Source organism: Rhipicephalus microplus, chromosome 2 (assembly GCF_043290135.1).
Source record: "Rhipicephalus microplus isolate Deutch F79 chromosome 2, USDA_Rmic, whole genome shotgun sequence".
Lineage (NCBI taxonomy): Eukaryota > Metazoa > Arthropoda > Arachnida > Ixodida > Ixodidae > Rhipicephalus > Rhipicephalus microplus.
Window position 1 is genome coordinate 64333983 of NC_134701.1, and position 17540 is coordinate 64351522.

A 17540-nucleotide genomic window follows, 5' to 3' on the forward strand; every position below is an offset into this window, starting at 1 on the left:
AGCATTAATGATCCTCTCATAAATTGCCAAGGCTAGGTTATAATTGTATATAAACTGCAATACTCCGATTCCTAATTGGTGTTTATGAAACTGCAAATGCATTTTTCATGTTTCGAGTCCTGCAAGTCTTTGGACGACCTAGTGCACAAGTGTGTTTAAGCCTGAAGAACATTTTGTGATGTTTCCAAATTTTGTTGTGCAGGGCTCAAGTGGGATGCTGGACCGTCCCTCGGAAGTCTATTCGGACCAGAGCTTCAAGAAGAGGCGGCTGGAGAACACTAGCTGGTGAGTCACTCGCCATTTCCCGACGCATTCATCTAATTTTGCCATGACGCCGTCTGGCGAAAAGAGCATTCCAGACTGCCCTCGCTCTGAGTCTCCAGCGCTCCAGGAGATGAAATGCTTGTGAATATTCAGCAAATGTGAATGAGAGAGCGGACTCTATTGTAGAACATTGGATGTGTGATTCGAGGGTTGTGGGTTGATCCCACTGATAGCAAAGGTGCTTTTGTGTTCTCTTTGATTTTTTTACTGCCAAGTGTTGCAAGATCGATGCATACCGAAAACCTTCGAGCAAGGAAGTCTCGAAAGGAGTGCTGCCTTTAATGCCGGCTGTCAAGTACTCATGTGAATGTAACTTTCAGCATGAAAAATCGAACGCCATCTTATCTAAGGTATTTTATGCTAGAACCAATTGTTTTGTAGCTGATGCCAGAGAGCGTGAACCGTGTGCAACAGCTCACTTCTTCATTCTTTCTCGTCTGTATGACGTAAGCTCTATCTCCACTATTTTTGTTTATTTGGTGTGTATGTATTTGGTAACAGGTGACACGCAACGTGTTAAGTAGTTCTAAAGTATGTTTTTCATTGCAAAGACTTTGCTTCCGGGGCATATGGAGAATTCATGACAATACATAAAAGTATGCGTTAAAGTTATATTTTAGATAATTCAGCTGCGAAATCATTTAAATGTTGCTATTCAAAGTTTAATATTTTTTATTTTGTTTGGCAGTTTCATAATTCAGACATTAACATGTTAATTCATTTAAATTTAGGTCATAATTATTATATTTCTGTTTAAGAAACTAGAAATGTTCCCTAGGCTCTCCTTGGCCAAATAGTCTGTTGCATTTACTGGGGCTGCCAATCACAGGGGCTTAGTGACTTACTATGTGGCCTGAGCTTTGTCATAAATGCTTGCCACCAACTGCTTCTCAAATTTCTAACATCTGTCGACCTAGATGTCATGCCTCCTCAATCGCAATATATTGAAATGAAGCTCTTGTGTTACCAGTTCATGGGGAATCATATTCCAGGCAAATTCCTACCCACTTTGTTATGGCATCATGAATGCTCCACCTGTCCCGCCACGGTGGTCTAGTAGCTAAGGTACTCGGCTGCTGACCCGCAAGTCACGGGATCAAATCCCGGCTGTGGCGGCTGCATTTCCGATGGAGGTGAAAATGTTGTGGGCCCTTGTACTCAGATTTGGGTGCACGTTAAAGAACCCCAGGTGATCAAAATTTCTGAGTCCTCCACTACGGCGTCTCTCATGATCAAATAGTGGTTTTGGGACGTTAAACCCCACAATCAATCAATCAATCAATCAATGAGTGCTCCACCTTTCCGTCTTCGGTGGACAGCATCGAGCATGTGCAGCAAGCTTTAAAAGCTCTTCCTACGGTAGGCATGATTTAAAAGTTCGTCAACGTGCTAATTGGTGCCTGACTCTTGCCAAAGTCTATCGTGTCTAAACATCACTGGCCTGATAAAAACTGCAGTTAAAAACTGGCGTGCCAGTGCACGCTTTTCAGTGTGTTGGGCTTTTCATTGTTGCTATAACAATATTCTATAATGGCAAAGCTGATGGCTCCTCAGAATCGCTTGCACTGCTCCGGGAGTATATAGCCTTGTGCACGTTTTGGTTGGAATGGCCAAAAGTTGGTGCTGGTTGTAGACCACTGACGCACATACCTCGATATTGCTGCACTCATGGTAACATCTGTCCAAAAGGTCATAATTGTACATCAAAGCATGTTTGACACTATTGGGGCGGTGCTATCTCCTCTTGTGATGTGGTTTCTGCCTCTTGGCACTTCTGCCATCCTAGTTGGCATGGTTAGTTGCTGCACGCGAGATGCTGCGCTAGTGCGGTAACGCCAGCAGTGCCACTTGAAGGGAAGCGAGGTTGTCGGGGCACTCGTTAAAGAATTCTTGCTCATTAAAGGTTTGGCAGCATTTGTCGATGAATGCCGTATGCGCACATGTTTGTGGGGGCAATTTTACAGCTTCAGCCTGCAGACTGTGCTCTGAAGTCGTAAAACGTCTGTGAGACAGTGTCGTGCTACATTGTATGTGTGTGTTGTATTGTCGTAATATCGGATTATTTATGATGTTACTAGTTATTAATTAGATCTGGCTTGCAAGCTCGCAGTCATGTAAAACTGGTTTGCAAATGTCTGCATGTTCATTCGCCCAACAGGATTACTATGAATGTGTGTTCCATGAGCGCAGCTTCTTTAGACCCGACCGTATCTGGAATACCTATGTGCATGTGCCTTTGTCTGTGGCAAATAATGTTTATTTTGCAAAATTCTATCGAAGATGGCTTGTTTTTAAAGTAATTACTAATAGCTTAGAAGAACAAAACTTTGGCAAGTGTGTTATTTTCATTATTCCTGTGCTGTCAGAATTGCCTCGCTTACAGCTCCCTATACACTCAAGCCTTGATATAACGAATCCGGATATAACAAAATATCGGCTATAACGAAGTAAATGGAAAATAGTCTGGCAATTGATTTAGTGTTAAGAATAAACCTTTATAACAAATTTTTGGATATAACGAACTTATTTTCATGTAAGGTGCAAGTTTGTTTAATGAGGTTCAAGTGTAGCACTAGTGTCAAGAGTTCATTGTCATAATATCGATTTGCTGGCTTTCAGAGTAGCTTGGCAATTTGTTGATAAAAGTCCTTATGCAAGCTGCTAGATTCTCTCTTGTGCATTTTCAGAGCAGGCAGTGATGTTAGAGGTCGTGTGTGTGCAGTGCCCAGCGCCCGTCGGACTTGGAGCAGAACCAGGTGAGCGACGTCTCGTCGTCTTCGCGGTCCAGCCAGCAGCCGCAGCCGCACTGGGATGCCCTGGGTGGCGGGGGGGAGCTGAAGCGGGCGGGGCTCAAGCGGCGGGCGCCACCGGACCATGCTCCTGGGCCGGCCCCAGCAGCCAGCAGACGCCAACCCTCTTCGTCGTCCTCTTCACACGCTGCCTGGACTGGCGGGGGAAGCTCCAGCCGCCAGCACAACAAAGCTGCCACCGTGGCTCCCAACACATCTAAAGTGAGGGTGGCACCTTAATGAGCGTGTCAGCACTGCTCTGTCGATTACTCTCGGTAACAGAGATCTCGTAAGCGAAGCTGCTGACAATGTCGGTTTAATTCTTGTGTCGAGCATGCCTTGTCATGGCTTAGTGAACAGAAGCCCTGTATTTTCTTGGTCCCTTCAGGTTCTGTTTATTGTGAGTCTACTGTAATTTGGCACAAAGGTAGTCGATGTGACGTAAAGTGATCCTCAGGTTTATTGGGTTGACAGGTAGCAAGCAGAGCAACAGGTGTTGTGGACAGGGTGGTGGATGAGCAGAGCATCAAGCCTGTGGCTTACTGCACGTGCTGTGCAACAACAGATTAATGACAAAAGTTTGAAGCAGTGTAAATAGTGCATGTTCGCGAACTGGAAGGATATATATTTATTTTTAAAAAATGTAACTGTTTTCTGAGCAGCAATTTCATTTTTGTTCAATCACTCACATGTCCATACTTTTAACAATTTATCTTTCAAAATGAAGGCATTTGTTGTTTTTCAGATGTGTGAAGGATGTCAATCAGTCCCTGTGCACATGCACAGGCACTCGCAGGAATTTGTGTGTCACCGTTGTTGCAGCATCGGTGTGATTAGTTTGTGGAAAGTTGTGATCTAGCGCATGACTGAAAAATAAAAATGCAAATAAAATAAATAATAGAATTTCTGAGTCGAAATGAAAATCTATGCTGGGCTGTTTGCGTGGCAAACGGCTGTTCTACCACAGTGTTTCTGCTTTTAAATACAGTGAAAGCAACTTCCTGGAAATGCAGCGAAAGTAGCATTCATGCTTTACCAAACACACGCGTCCTTTATATAGGCTTCAAAATAGAAGGTGTGATATCGCAGTAATACTGCATGATTCAAGCGTACATTACCATCCGGTGTTGTAATATGTGATTATCATAACTACCTTGTGATTTAAAGCCAGCCACCCATTACAAAATGCATTCACGTCATTGTGTGTATTTTCTTAAGGGGGGCGGCCCTGTGGTACAATTTGAGCATGTCTTTTTCATCAGTTCTTGTGGTGCTGTGGAATGCACCGATATTGTTGGGCTAGCAGCAAAGCTTAAATCGCAGCTGCTACAGCCTTGATACCTTGATTTCATGCTACTGCGATGCACATCAGCTATTTTTATGAGAAGTTATGTCATGTCGTGTGCCACAATGACAAAGGTCGTTCGTTTTTAACACGATAGGGTTAAAGAGCTCGTTTCGAAGAAAAATTTTACATCGGCATCATTGAATACGAGCGAAAAATTATCACCTTTGCGTGACCGAACAACCGAAAAAGATGCAAATAAATTAAGTAATAAAATATTCTGCGTCTGATTTGAATCCAGTTCGTTTGCATAGCAAGTGGGTGTTCTACCACATAGCCACGTCTCTGCTTGTGAGTGCAGTAAAAATAACTTGCTCTGCTTGGAAATTTAGGGATAGGAACTTTCTTGCTTTACAAACACATGCGTCCTGTATACATTCTTCACAATGCAACATGAAATATTGCTGTCATAATTCATGGTACAAGTGTACATTGCCATCAAGCGTCAGAACACGAGATTATCATAATGACTTCATAGCTTAAAGCCAGTCACCCACTCTGAAACGCACACACGCTACTGCAGCCTTAAGGGGAGACGCGGGTCGAAAAGTCGCGGTTTTCCGGAAAATTTTCGCTTTTTTTTTTCCGGCTGTATTGGCATCCTTGGACTATAATCTATTACTTCTGAAAATATCAAGCTGAAATTTGCACGAGAAATTATCAAAAAATGCTTCCAAGTGGGCAGCGGTGACGCGAGAAATGCGCGAAAGTCGCGAAAAACGGCGAAGTTCGCGTCGTCCTGTCGCGAAAACGACGCGTTGGCCGCCATTTGCAATCGTGCACGCATGCTGCGAAGGCAGTATCCTTCATAATCCACTAGTAGCCAGTCTCGTGCCTTCACGCATAATAAACAAAAAACGAGAAAAACAACGCGTACGTCACGCGTTTTGAATATCGCGGCACACGGCGCGAGGCCGCCATTGGACGGCGGTGCGCTCCACGCTCCTCCCCCTCCTATCTCTCCGGCAAAAGAGCGAAGCCTCGGACGTCGCGATCGAGTTTTTCTGCGTTTCTCTGCATTTTTGCGTCATGGCAAGCCCGAAGAAGTGCAGTTCAGATAATCGAAAGTTCAGAACTCGCCACAAGTATCGAGGGAAACGACGTCGGACGCTTCGCAAAGCGACAGCGAACGACGATGTCGCCCCCGACCAACGCCCCGACACTCCGACTTCGGATAGGCCTAACACCGTCACCGAACCCTGCGACAGTGGTTGTGAAATAGCCGCTGCCATGGAATTCGTCAGTGCATCCCAAAGGAAGATTGGATTCTTCGAGAGTGAACGTAGACCGGTAGATGCTGCTACTGCGAACATGCTGCTTTGCGAAATCGATGCGCTGACGGCACTTGTGGCGGGTGCGCAATGCCCAACCTGCCGCGAACGGAAGCTCGGCGTGCGAGAGGCAGCTGAAAAGCGCAAAGGACTTTCGGCATTCCTCGAACTGTGCTGTCAAAATTCTGATTGCCCTGAATCTGCACTTTCGTTCACGCACACATCGAGACGTACTGCTTCAGCCGGGGACCAAGGAACGAGCGCTCGTTTTGACAGCGGCAGCTCGCGTGACAGCTTTGCTGTAAACGTGAAGGCAGTTCTGGCAGCACGCGCTATAGGCGCAGGCCACGACCAACTTTCACGATTTTGTGCGATTCTCGGTCTTCCGAGCCCGATGCATCACAAGACATTCAACGGCATTTGCAAGAAGCTCCATGGTGCGGCGATGACGGCAGTGAGCAAAAACTTGCACCAGGCACGAAACATCACGAAGGACGCAGTCGGCGGCAGAGATGTGCCAGTCATGTTTGATGGCACCTGGCAGAAAAGAGGTCATAAAAGCCACAATGGAGTGGGCACAGTCGTGTCCCTGGACATGGGGCTCTGCCTCGATTTTGAAGTTCTTTCGAACTACTGCCATGCTTGCAGTATACACAGGGACCTTGGGGAGGATGAAGAGATATGGCGAGCTTTTCATCTTCCAGTTTGCCAAAAAAAAACTGACTGCTCATCCCATGCAATGGAACCTGCGGCAGCTGTCAATATATGGCAGAGGACCTTGTCTTATTAAACTCCACTGCGATTCACCAGCTTCCTAAGTGATGGTGTCAGCAAGGCCTACACTGCAGTCTGCGAGGCAAATGTATACTGTGACACCCCCATTGACAAAGAAGAGTGCACGAACCACGTTGCAAAGCGCTTGGGAACTGCCCTACGGAAATTGGCAACGCCACTGCCACGAGGCGAAAAACTGAAAGATGCGACAATAATAAAACTACAAACATATTACAAGATCGCCATCACGAGCAACAAGGACAGTGTCCGAAATATGTACACTGCCATATGGGCATCGTATTTTTATTGCTGCTCCAGTGATGGTGCCAGTAGCTACAACTTTTGCCCCGCGGGACCAAATTCGTGGTGCAAGCACAAGCGTGCGGAAGCACTGGGGGAGCCTGCACCACGCCACACCCCACTGTTGACAAAGGCTCAAGGATTGGCAATTATGCCTATCTACAAGCGCCTTACAGAGGAGAAACTCCTTATTCGGTGCCTTCATGGCAAGACACAGAATGCAGCCGAATCCCTGAACAGCAAGATATGGCTGCTATGTCCAAAAACAAAGTTCGCCTCCAGAACAACTGTGGAGACAGCCACCGCTCTTGCTGTACTCTGGTACAACAAAGGCCACAGGGGCTTTGAAGAAGTGCTCGAAGGCATTGGAATTCTCCCCTCACAAGATCTGGCCACACATGGTGACCACTGTGACGTCATGCGCACCAGGAAGATGAACCTGAAGCAAACTTCACAAGCGAGGGCACACCGTCGCAACACAGCGAAGAGAGCTCGTGTTGAGGACACTGACCGCAAGAGCCGTGAAGAACCAAGCTATGGTGCAGGGGACTTCTAGACACTTGCAGTGCATTCAAGGCAAGGTACTTTTCATTGTGCCCCAATTTGATGCAAAAAGAATGATTTCCTAATAAATGCCAACTTTGCGAACTTTCAAACTTGTTTTTCTCATTTTCATTTTTTCTGACAGTTTCACGTTTTGCGGGCAGCCTTTTAGAAACTTATATTCATTGTATAGTAACGAAACTTGGCACACATATTCTTCAACACATGCAGAATGCAAATATCTACTCTAAATTGCAATGCCTACCAGCATTAGTTGTGAAAATATTAGCTTATTGTTTCAAGGGAGATTGAAAATAATAAGTCATTCAATACAATTTTTTTTTTCTTGGTTCCAATATTTCTGTGACATATCTATATAGATATTTGCACTTTTCAATCTATCAAGAGTCAAATAAGATCAGACACAGTGCTTTTACTGAAAGTTTAGTACATAAAAGAGTGCCCGCAAAAAATGTAACTTTTTGCTATTGTTTATGGCATAACTCAATAATTATAGCAGCTACACAAAAAATGATTGCATATTTGAAATCTGCATGAAAAACTATACTAATAACAAACTTTTCAAGTCTCTATTAACTTTTTCGAGGAGCGTCTCCCCTTAAGGCCACGTAGTGAATGCATAGCAAGTTCAAAAAGATTTGATTGCAGTAAGCGTTTGAAGCACGCACTAGGAACAGAGTATCGCTATCGCGTTCAACTCTTATCCCTTTTATACTTTCTAAGAACAAAAATGACTACTGTTTCTGAATGATGCATTTTCAAAAGTATATTCAAAACGACTAACACGACAATTACTTTTATAGTCTGCGAACCCTGCTATGGTATGCCAGCAACTAAACATGGAAATGTATGTCGCGTTTTTAGCAAGCCAAAAAATGCGAAATGTGGTGGACGCCCACATTGTCATAGACGTGTCCAGCATACAAGCAAGAGTATGTATCTTACACAGTGGGACGAAGAGCACACCTGCAATGCGACGCACGCGGTTCGTCATAATCATGTTAACAGCACAATCAAAAAGAGTGGTAGCAAGGTACACTGTATGAAGGCCATCATGAATTGACATTACTGGCACCCTGTGATTAGAAGGGAACTTTGACATCAGCAGCTGAGATAAATGCGAAAGGGAACGTACTTTTTGTCATTGTCTACTCGAGTTTTGAACATTGAGGACTGATAACTTCACTTTTCGTGCACCGATTCACATCATTCTTGCTGCATTAGCCTTGGCAATCATTATCTGCACGCGTTTTGGTGCTAAATAAGACTGTCACTAAAGTGTTGCAGGGCACCTTTAAGGCTGCATAGTGGCGGGTGCATATTCAGTTCAAAAGCATGTCACACGCACAATTGCTCATTGTTTAGAGCATGCTACACACAATGCAGCCATATGCAAAAACTTCACTGACACAAGCCATTTTCAACTTTATCAATTACATTATAGTCTCAAGGGACATCATTGTGATGGGATTTGTAATGAAGACCTGATAGAAAAATTACGTTGCGTTGGCACTGTTCTTAACAAAAAAGGCGAGGCCGTTTTTTTTTGTTGCTTTATTGAGCAGATTATGGACGTAAGACACAACAAATGGCACTAATAGTAACAAAGAACTTACAGCCTACCACAATAACTTATATGCATAAACATGTTAGTCCAAGCATAATCAAAAAGTCTCACCAGTGAGCGCTACTGCTGACGCAACAGATATGAGCACGAGGATGTTATCGTTGCCGGAATTTGGCGAACAGCAGGGCGACGCTCGATCGACGGAGGTGGTAGGTGCTGAAGTCCGGGGCCGACCCAAGTCATTTACAGTCGTCTCCTTGGGCATGCAGACCATAGCCAACCACTCGGGCCTACGTCTGACAGAGTAACTGGTGGCTGCGGTAGCTTCCTGCTGGCTCACTGGACCGTCAAAGCTTGAGATCAAGCTAAGCAGGCCGCTCCAATCCTTGACCTCTTCCAGGCACTCGGGACAAACCCCGACCAGGATGCTGGCAAACCTCATTCACCCTGTTTCCACCCGAACGAACTAACGCATGTCCCTCATGTCGCCCCTCACCGTTGTCATCACGAAAATTTTGTCACCGTGCTTCTGTCCGATGACTTCATCCGCTATGCGAATGTCAAATTTGTCATGACAATTCCCATCATAGTGATACATTAAAAAGCATGCACTAAGAGGTTGAAGTAAGCACCAGGGACAGCATATCGCAATCTCGTTAGAAGCCTAAAGGGGCTCTGAAACACTTTCTCAAGTTACCATGAAATGAATTCACTAGAAGAGCTTATTGCTCTACGAATTCAATGCCGCAAAAATTTTAAGAATCTGTTCAGTGCGAGTGGAGTTGCAAAGGTCTGTCTCGTGCTGGAATTGCATTCTCCCTTCTCTCTTGCCGGTGAAAGGGCTATAAGCTGAACAGAGATAGATATAGCAGGGGCAAAGAAAATATGTCACGCGCGCCTCGGGACCTTGAGTACCTTTTTCTTTTTTCTTTGAATGCGCGGCTTTTTTAGAGTGATCGCGCATGCATAAACAAGTCGCGGCCTCCCGTGGCCATCTCTAACGACTGAGCGCGCCATGTTCAAATCAGCTAATGGCTGATAGATGGGCTTTCTACAATTGATTTTTGAGCCTCTTCTGTCATTTGTCGAGAGAAGAGAGTAATTTTTGGCTGATAATTCATTGTGAATTCCAGGCCGCGTGCTGCGCTCTAATATTTGGCTCGCGTGTGGTCGGGACCCTCTACTACCGATTGGCAGCATTTTTTGACCGTGTTCAAGAAGTGTTGCAGGGCCCCTTTAAGGGTCCTTCAATATTTTGACCGCTTGGCCAATCCGTACTGGGATAGACTTATAGCATATTAAACAGAATGAAAGGAAAACATTGCATGCAACCGGCTTTTGCCTTGTAGCCTTTCAAAGTGCACCAAGTTGTCTGGCGGAGTTCAAGTGTTTTTGTGCTGCCACATAACGAGCATCTACCATTTCCACATTGCTTCTCACATGTAGCTGCATTACATTTAGTTAGTGGTTTGCATTGAAGGTAATATAACTATTTTTTTGCTGCTGTCTAAAATTGTACACTTGAAGGCATAGTTAAATAAGAGTTAACAGATCCCTAAGATAAACTTTTTGCAGAGTTTCAAATTGTTGCCATTAGTGCAGTGTTAGCAAGCCTTGAAAATGCATAGCGTGCTGCTTATTTTTGTGGAAGGGGTGCTTTAAGGTGGCCCATGACTGCGCAGGCAAGCACCTCCGAGGGTGACTACCAGCTTGTACAGCATGAGGTGCTGCAGTCGACCCAGCATCAGTATGAGGTGCTGGAGTTTCTGGGCCGGGGCACCTTCGGCCAAGTGGTCAAGTGCTGGAAGAAGGGCACCAACGAAATCGTGGCCATCAAGATCCTCAAGAACCACCCTTCCTACGCTCGCCAAGGCCAGATCGAGGTCAGCATTCTGCACCGCCTCGCTCAGGTGAGTCGGCTGTTGGTTTTGGCGTATGCATCGGCACACTCTTTTGAATCTGCCTACCTTTCCTCTTGAATATTTGTGTGCTTATATAATCCTAATACAGTCAACTGCCGATTTTTCGGACCCTCTAGGGAGCGAAAAACCGTACGAAAATTCGGGCAGTCCGAACAAATGAATGCAAGCAAAGAAATGCATTCTTTTACTGATAATTTTCAATGCAAGCAAAAAAAAACGCACCATTTTGCTAATATTTCTCAATGCAAGCAAAAACGCACCATTTCATTGATGTTTCTCGGATCAAGAGGGTCAAGGTCAAAGTACCAGACTTTCCAAACTCTGCCAAAGCATCAGTGGGATGCCTCTAAAAAGAGCCGTTAAAAAAAAAATGCGTGCAGCCGACCGCAGGTGCCATCAGGGCAGCCGGTGTTAGAGCTACAGTGGCTTGAAAAACCTGTTGATCCTTGTTTGAACGGCGATAGCTTGCATGTGATCACATTCGCCTCAATCTGAGCAAGGGTCATGTCATCACGTACACCTATGGCAGCGTCATCAACGCTCGCATCAATTTGGCTGTCGTAGGTAGTGCAGGCGATGGTTCCTTTTTTTTCGACATCGGAGTCGTCTGAATCCGCCATAACCTGACTGACTATTTCATCGTCGGTTAGCTCTGCGCAGAAGTCGAGCTCGCTGTCAGCGTCGACGAACCGCTCAAAAGTTATTTACGTGGGCGTGGAAACACCAGCAGAGCGGAGGTCGTTGATAATATCGTCCACGAGAGGGCACAAGTCAGTCACGCTGTCGCTTTCTTCAGGCAAGTCTGCCGCCTCTGTGTCAAGTACGAAGCCCGCGTGGCAAAAGCAGTTGCGAAGCGTGTCTTGCATTACTGTCTTCCATGCGTCCGCAAGCATTCCGACAGCAGACCGAAGGTCAATGCTGTAGCCTTTCCCGTTTTCCGATCACAGCACCATGCGGTTGAGTATAGGTGAACAGTACAAAAGTTTGAGATTACGGATAACGCCTTGGTTCATCGATTGGAGGATTGCGGTCGTGTTGGGTGCCATGAATTCCTGCTGGATAGCCTTCAAGTTATTGATGTGGCCATGAGCAGCGCAGTTGTCAACGAAGAGCAGAACACGTCTGTTTTGTTGTTCAAACTTCCTGTCCAACCTGCGGACGTAACTCTTGAACAACTGCTGCATTACCCATGCCTTTTTGTTGGCTTCGTATAACACTGGCAGCGTAGCCCCTTTAAAACACCTCGGGCTCTTGGACTTCCCGATTACTTACAAAGGAAGTTTCTTGCTGCCAGACATGTTGCTGCCGACAAGAACGGTCAGCCGTTCTTTGCTATGCTTGCCACCATGGCATGCATCACGAGCAAAAGCAAGTGTTCTTGCCAGCAGCAGCTTGTAAAACAAGCCAGTTTCGTTGCAGTTGAAAGTGTTGTCAGCAGAGAACTGCTGCAACAAAGACTGGAGTTTTTCACTGCGGTACTGCGCAATAACTGCACTGTCGACGGCGCCGCTTTCGCCACACATCTTCTTGAACTTGAGGTCATTCCGATGCTTAAAGTTTCTCAGCCATCCATCACTGAACTCAAAATCCGTGATGTTCATTCGAAGCGCGAGAGTTTCCGCCCTTTGTTTCAAGATGCAGCCCGAGACTGGCAACCGCTTGGCAATCATTGAATTAAGCCACAGGGAGTCTCAGCACCCCCACATTCTCCCAACCTTAAATCAAACCATATCCCGAAATAAAAAATTAGCTACACAAGCTTTAACAAAAAAAAAATGACTTCGCATGATCATAATGTCTTTGCACCACGACACCGCCGCTGGTCGACACTGCTGCACTGTCCGGCTCGACTTCACCTTAGTACCGGCCCCGCAACAGCAACAATGCCGTCGGCGCGACGAACCGTCGCTAGCGCCGACACGTCTTTCAGTTGCGACCAGCACTCATGAGGGCGCCGGACTGCAGGTAGTTGCGCAGGTCCCAGGCATCTCCATCGCCCGACCTCACAACCACATTCCTGGCCAGCGAAGCTGACGATGCGCAGAAGACAGCCGGCCGTGGAAGAGATCCCTCCCGCGTATTACATAAAAAAACTTGACAGAAACAGTAGAGCAAGGCCAATGAAAGGAGCTTCGGGCTTTTCGGCCACGTGGTACGATGGTCAGTACAGCTAGCTAATAAATCGGCGGCGGCCGAGACGCCCATTAAAATAAAACAAAAGTCACTTTTTGCTAACTCGTGCATCGCAAGATAAAAAGAAAGTGAGGGAAGCAGAGCGCAACACCTCAACGCCACGATCCACCTAGTTGTGCCACGTGCGACAGGCGGCTGCGCAGAGCCTTAGGCCTAATGAAGTCCCTCGGCAACAACTGGAATCCACCCAGCCTAGGCGCAGAAGAGGCAGCCGCGAGGAGACATCCACTCTGTGAGGTGGGCCTATCGCTCGCCGCACACAGCAGCTTACCGAGCGATCGGCGTCCCCCGCCCCGGGCGGTGTCACGACGCCTCGACCTCGAGCCGCAATACAAGACAGCAACGATGCCCGGCTCCCTGAGCTGAAAGATATAGAAGAAACTATTTACAGAAAGTCAGACCACCCTCGAGGCTTCAGTACTCGCTCGTTTAGGGCCCGGCCTACAAACCACGTGCTCTAGGCTTTGCTCACCCCAGGATGCAGACCGCATGGCTCTCGTCCTAATTCAACAACGGTTTTGAAAACTAACACAAACGAGGAAAAAATAAAAACTCAACCTGCCGACAAGTTCAAACACGTCACAAATCCAATCTCCTCGCTTCTCAACAAATCACGCCGCCAACACTAGCAATGAGAAGTCCCTCCTAGGCCTACTCTTCCCCAGCTCTAACAAAAGCTTCTACCGAACCGCAAAAACTGTCGTCCGATACTCCAAGAGCCCCACGTCGGGCAGCCAGTGTGGGGTCTTGAATTGGCGAGCGAGCACCTCGCCATGCTCTTGGAGTGAACGGACACAGCAGACGCGGTCGGTACAAACCAAAGAACAATACACATTTATTTAGCTACTTTTGAACGACGATATCGTCCGCCGAATCGTTACATCAATTGTAATTAACACGCTACCACACAAACAACATAATACAGTAACACACAAAACACAATAACATGACAGACACCATAACACACCTAAGGCGGCGGCGCCAACGCTTGACTTACCACGTGGGCCCCCCCCTCCCCCGGCGCGCAGGCCCGCGGTGTCACGCGCCGAGCCAACCCACGCTAGAGACAATCGTTCACGGCAGCCGCTATACGCAGAAGAAGCTCGCTCAACTCTCGCCCGCCACCAAGGCCTGCCTTCCGCCAGGGGTCACTTCCGGCGCTACTACTCTACCAACAGTGGTACTCAACGCAAACACAACGCCGCCTATCGCCTGGTAGTTGTCATTAAAAACGCGGCCTTGGGGCGAGACACGTGCGCCACACGGCGCAAACAACTTTACTGAGAGTGTCAGCACCCCCACAAGATGAACATCTTGGCTTGCATTCATCTTTTGGGCACCAGACAGTTTTTCGGCCGCTTCCAAGATCTTGTCATTGTTCCTCAGGAAATCGGAAACTGTTTGCTTGGAAATGCCGAACTCCTTGCTCACATCAGCCTGCGATCGGCCACTCTTCACTAACTAAATCATCGCGTCTTTCTTGTCCATCATTAACCGACGGTACCGTTTTCCGCGCTTCGATGCCATCGGCGAGGACCACGAAGGTGGAGTGGGGGCCATCGCAGGCAAGCGAAATCCTCACGATGTGAACAAAGGAGTTTGCTGACGAGCGTCGAAGCACCTAGGCTTGCGTTGCAGAGCACACTTCACACGATCTCACAACCACGCGCTAGGCTAGCCAAACACCATGTGGGCTGCGTAAACAAAACGGCGCGACAGCAGGCGACGGTGCCTCGGCTACTCTGGAGGTGGTGCTGGTAAACTTTCAAGATAGCCAGCGTGGCCAGACCGAATCGGTGTGTGACGGTTAGTTCTAGTTCGAAGTGGTGAAAAGCTTCGCGAAAGCGCTGCGCGGGAAGCCAAAGTGGCACGCACGAGCACAAGCGCTAAAGCGAAAGGAACTTTATCGGCGCTAAAAAATTTCCGGGTGGATATTTTCGATTGTCAGCGAAGCACCCTTGCACGATAAACACGGCCAGTGTTAGGAATCTCGGAAGCCGTGTGTGTTTCTCAGCTAACAATGAACAAGTCCAAGCAACAGATGCCGCCACAGTAGACCGACACGCTCATTTATGCGATCGTAATCGCATGGAACGCAGTTGTGGTGGTTTCCACTGGAGGTCAGTGGTGGTTTCCGACCTTTCATCGTGTCAAAAAATCCGGAAAATCGGAATCCGGGGGGTTCGAGGGTCCGAAATTTCAGACTTCCTTATACATTGATTCTACGGGGCTCGTGGCAATACCGCGAAGATGTCCGAATCATCGGGCATGTCCGAAAAATCGGCAGTTGATTGTAGTCTAAAAATGAAAAATGAGCACCTACCGCGGCCTTCAAGGAAAAGGCTTTGCAAATAAACAAATGTTTCAAACGTAGCACACGCATGGAAAACCGTGGTGCTTCTCAACTGGTATAGAGAGCTTTGTGCAGAAGGCACATACAGACTATAGCAAAAAAGCAGTTGGCGATTCACGATTTCTTTAAATGGTCTAATCAGTAGTAAACGGTCAATAAACTTGTGGTCTTTTCACCTCTGCTTTCTGTTCACTGTGTGCACTTAGTGCTTAAAAACACCTACAATTTTTAAATGTGTTTATATCAATAACTAATCGTAATGTGTGGTGTCACCCTACCTGGAGTCATCTATCCGAGAGCTTCCGGTAATTCAAGCTTCTTGATAATTAAAACAAAATTAAAAGGTTCTGTCAAGTTTGAGTTAACAAGAATTGACTGTATTGTAGCCTATTGCAAAGGAACAGTAAAAGTGCTATGAACAGATAGTAAAACCTGAACTTTCAAAATCAATGAAGCATGCATCGCAGTGCAGATGCAGAGTACGGGGGCTCAGTTGGTGTAAGAGGGCCTTGCACGGCTCTGATGCAGAAAATGTGTATATAAAGGGAGGCAAACACTCGAGCAGTCCCAACGACCCATCAATAGGTTTGGTAGTTAGGTATGGTATTCTAGGGACCTTAGTTCAGGGGAAGTCTGAAAAAAAAACTTTGCACACTCTGTCTGTTTTATGTGCAACTGCGCTCGCCTCCTCGGCGAGGGGGAGCGCCCGTCCAAAGTCTCTTCGTGCACACGCTGCCGAGCTGGTTTAGGCATGTCAGGGAGGGCAAAATATGTTTGTACATTTTTTTTTAGTCAAGCTGGTTAAATACTACAGATGCACAAATTATGTGACAATGCAAATTATGCAATTAATTACGATACAATCTCTCCGGTGCTATTCACTGCACCCTTAACATTTCTTGAACAGAGTGTGAAGTGCGGAGTACGAAAACTGCAAGTGTCGCAAAGAGCCAATAAGTGACCATGCCTACTATGCGGCACCATGTTGATGACTGACCATGCCTCATGCACAAGGTCCTATGACAAGGTCAGGCAATGACAGCAAAGATTCAGACTTCCTTGGAGGTCAGCGAGCATCGTTGATCCTGTTTAATGAAACAGAATAGACATTCGTCTAATCTCTTCTTGTGTTCATCTCATTTGGGCTTTATTCCTTCCCTTAGACTGAACAGATTTTCTTATGTTCTTGCCTGGCTGAACATTCTGCTACCAGATAGCACCACTTGTCCAGGAGAACCCTTTGCTTGGGCATAGCTCTGGCGTGGCTTAGGCAAGGTGTGCGCTGCATGGCACAAGCGATCACATTCTCATGAAGTGCGCTTTGATATTCCTATCGGAAAAAGGGTTATCGCCCTTGCTACAGATATCGGATTTGCTACCTTGTGCATAGATATCAAATCTAAAGGGACACTAAAAGCAAATTTTAAGTCGATGTTGATTGCTGAGCAAGTGGTCCAGAAACCCCGTAGGGCTACTTTTGTGCCAAGGAAGTGCTTATTTGAAATGAAATCACTTTTAGTAGTCCCTATCGCATTTACAGACTTCAAATTACACACCTCAAGTGGAACCTTTCATGTCACTGTTGCCGTGCACAACGTTGCCTGGCTTTAGTGCGCAGCTGGTGACAGAATGATAGCAGAATGGAAGTAGTAGGAGCCACAGCAGCAACCCCGGCCATTGAACACTTTTCTGCCGTCGCCTCTGAGATGGCAGGCGTGCTTGGTTCAACTGGGCCCCACTAGGTGGCACAATCTGTCTAGTTTAACTATGCGAAAAATTTGAGCTTTTGAACCACTCGCGCCATTCCTTCATAATATTATGTTTGGCCATTCCTTTTTCAATGAGTCAAACAAGAACAAGCAGCATATAATGACTTCTATTGATCCACGGAAAGTTTTTTATTTAGTGCAGCTAGTTCAATTACTAGTGATTTATTGTAGGTGGTAAGTCTGATGTCATCAGGATTATTCTTCCAATGTCCTACATGCATCGCATGTGCTCTCGTGCATTTACACTCACACCTCGTTATAAAGAAGCTGAAGGGGAGCCACAATTATTTCGTTGTATTGATTGTAACAGTTTGTGGTAATATATGCTCAGATGGGCGCACACCTATAAGCATGCAAAGAAGGAAACCG

The 17540-nt window shown here is 46.5% G+C and overlaps 1 protein-coding gene across 5 annotated transcripts in view; it reads left to right on the forward strand.

Moving 5' to 3' along the window:
- Hipk (Homeodomain interacting protein kinase) overlaps positions 1 to 17540 on the forward strand; it is a 162753-nt gene that overhangs the window by 23851 nt on the left and 121362 nt on the right. For all 5 annotated transcript variants that reach the window (XM_037422150.2, XM_037422147.2, XM_037422151.2 and 2 more), the window contains exons 2-4: positions 203 to 285; positions 3047 to 3335; positions 10617 to 10844. In XM_037422150.2, the coding sequence (XP_037278047.1) occupies positions 215 to 285; positions 3047 to 3335; positions 10617 to 10844 (588 nt within the window). In that variant the 5' untranslated portion in view covers positions 203 to 214. The remainder of the gene's footprint in view (positions 1 to 202; positions 286 to 3046; positions 3336 to 10616; positions 10845 to 17540) is intronic.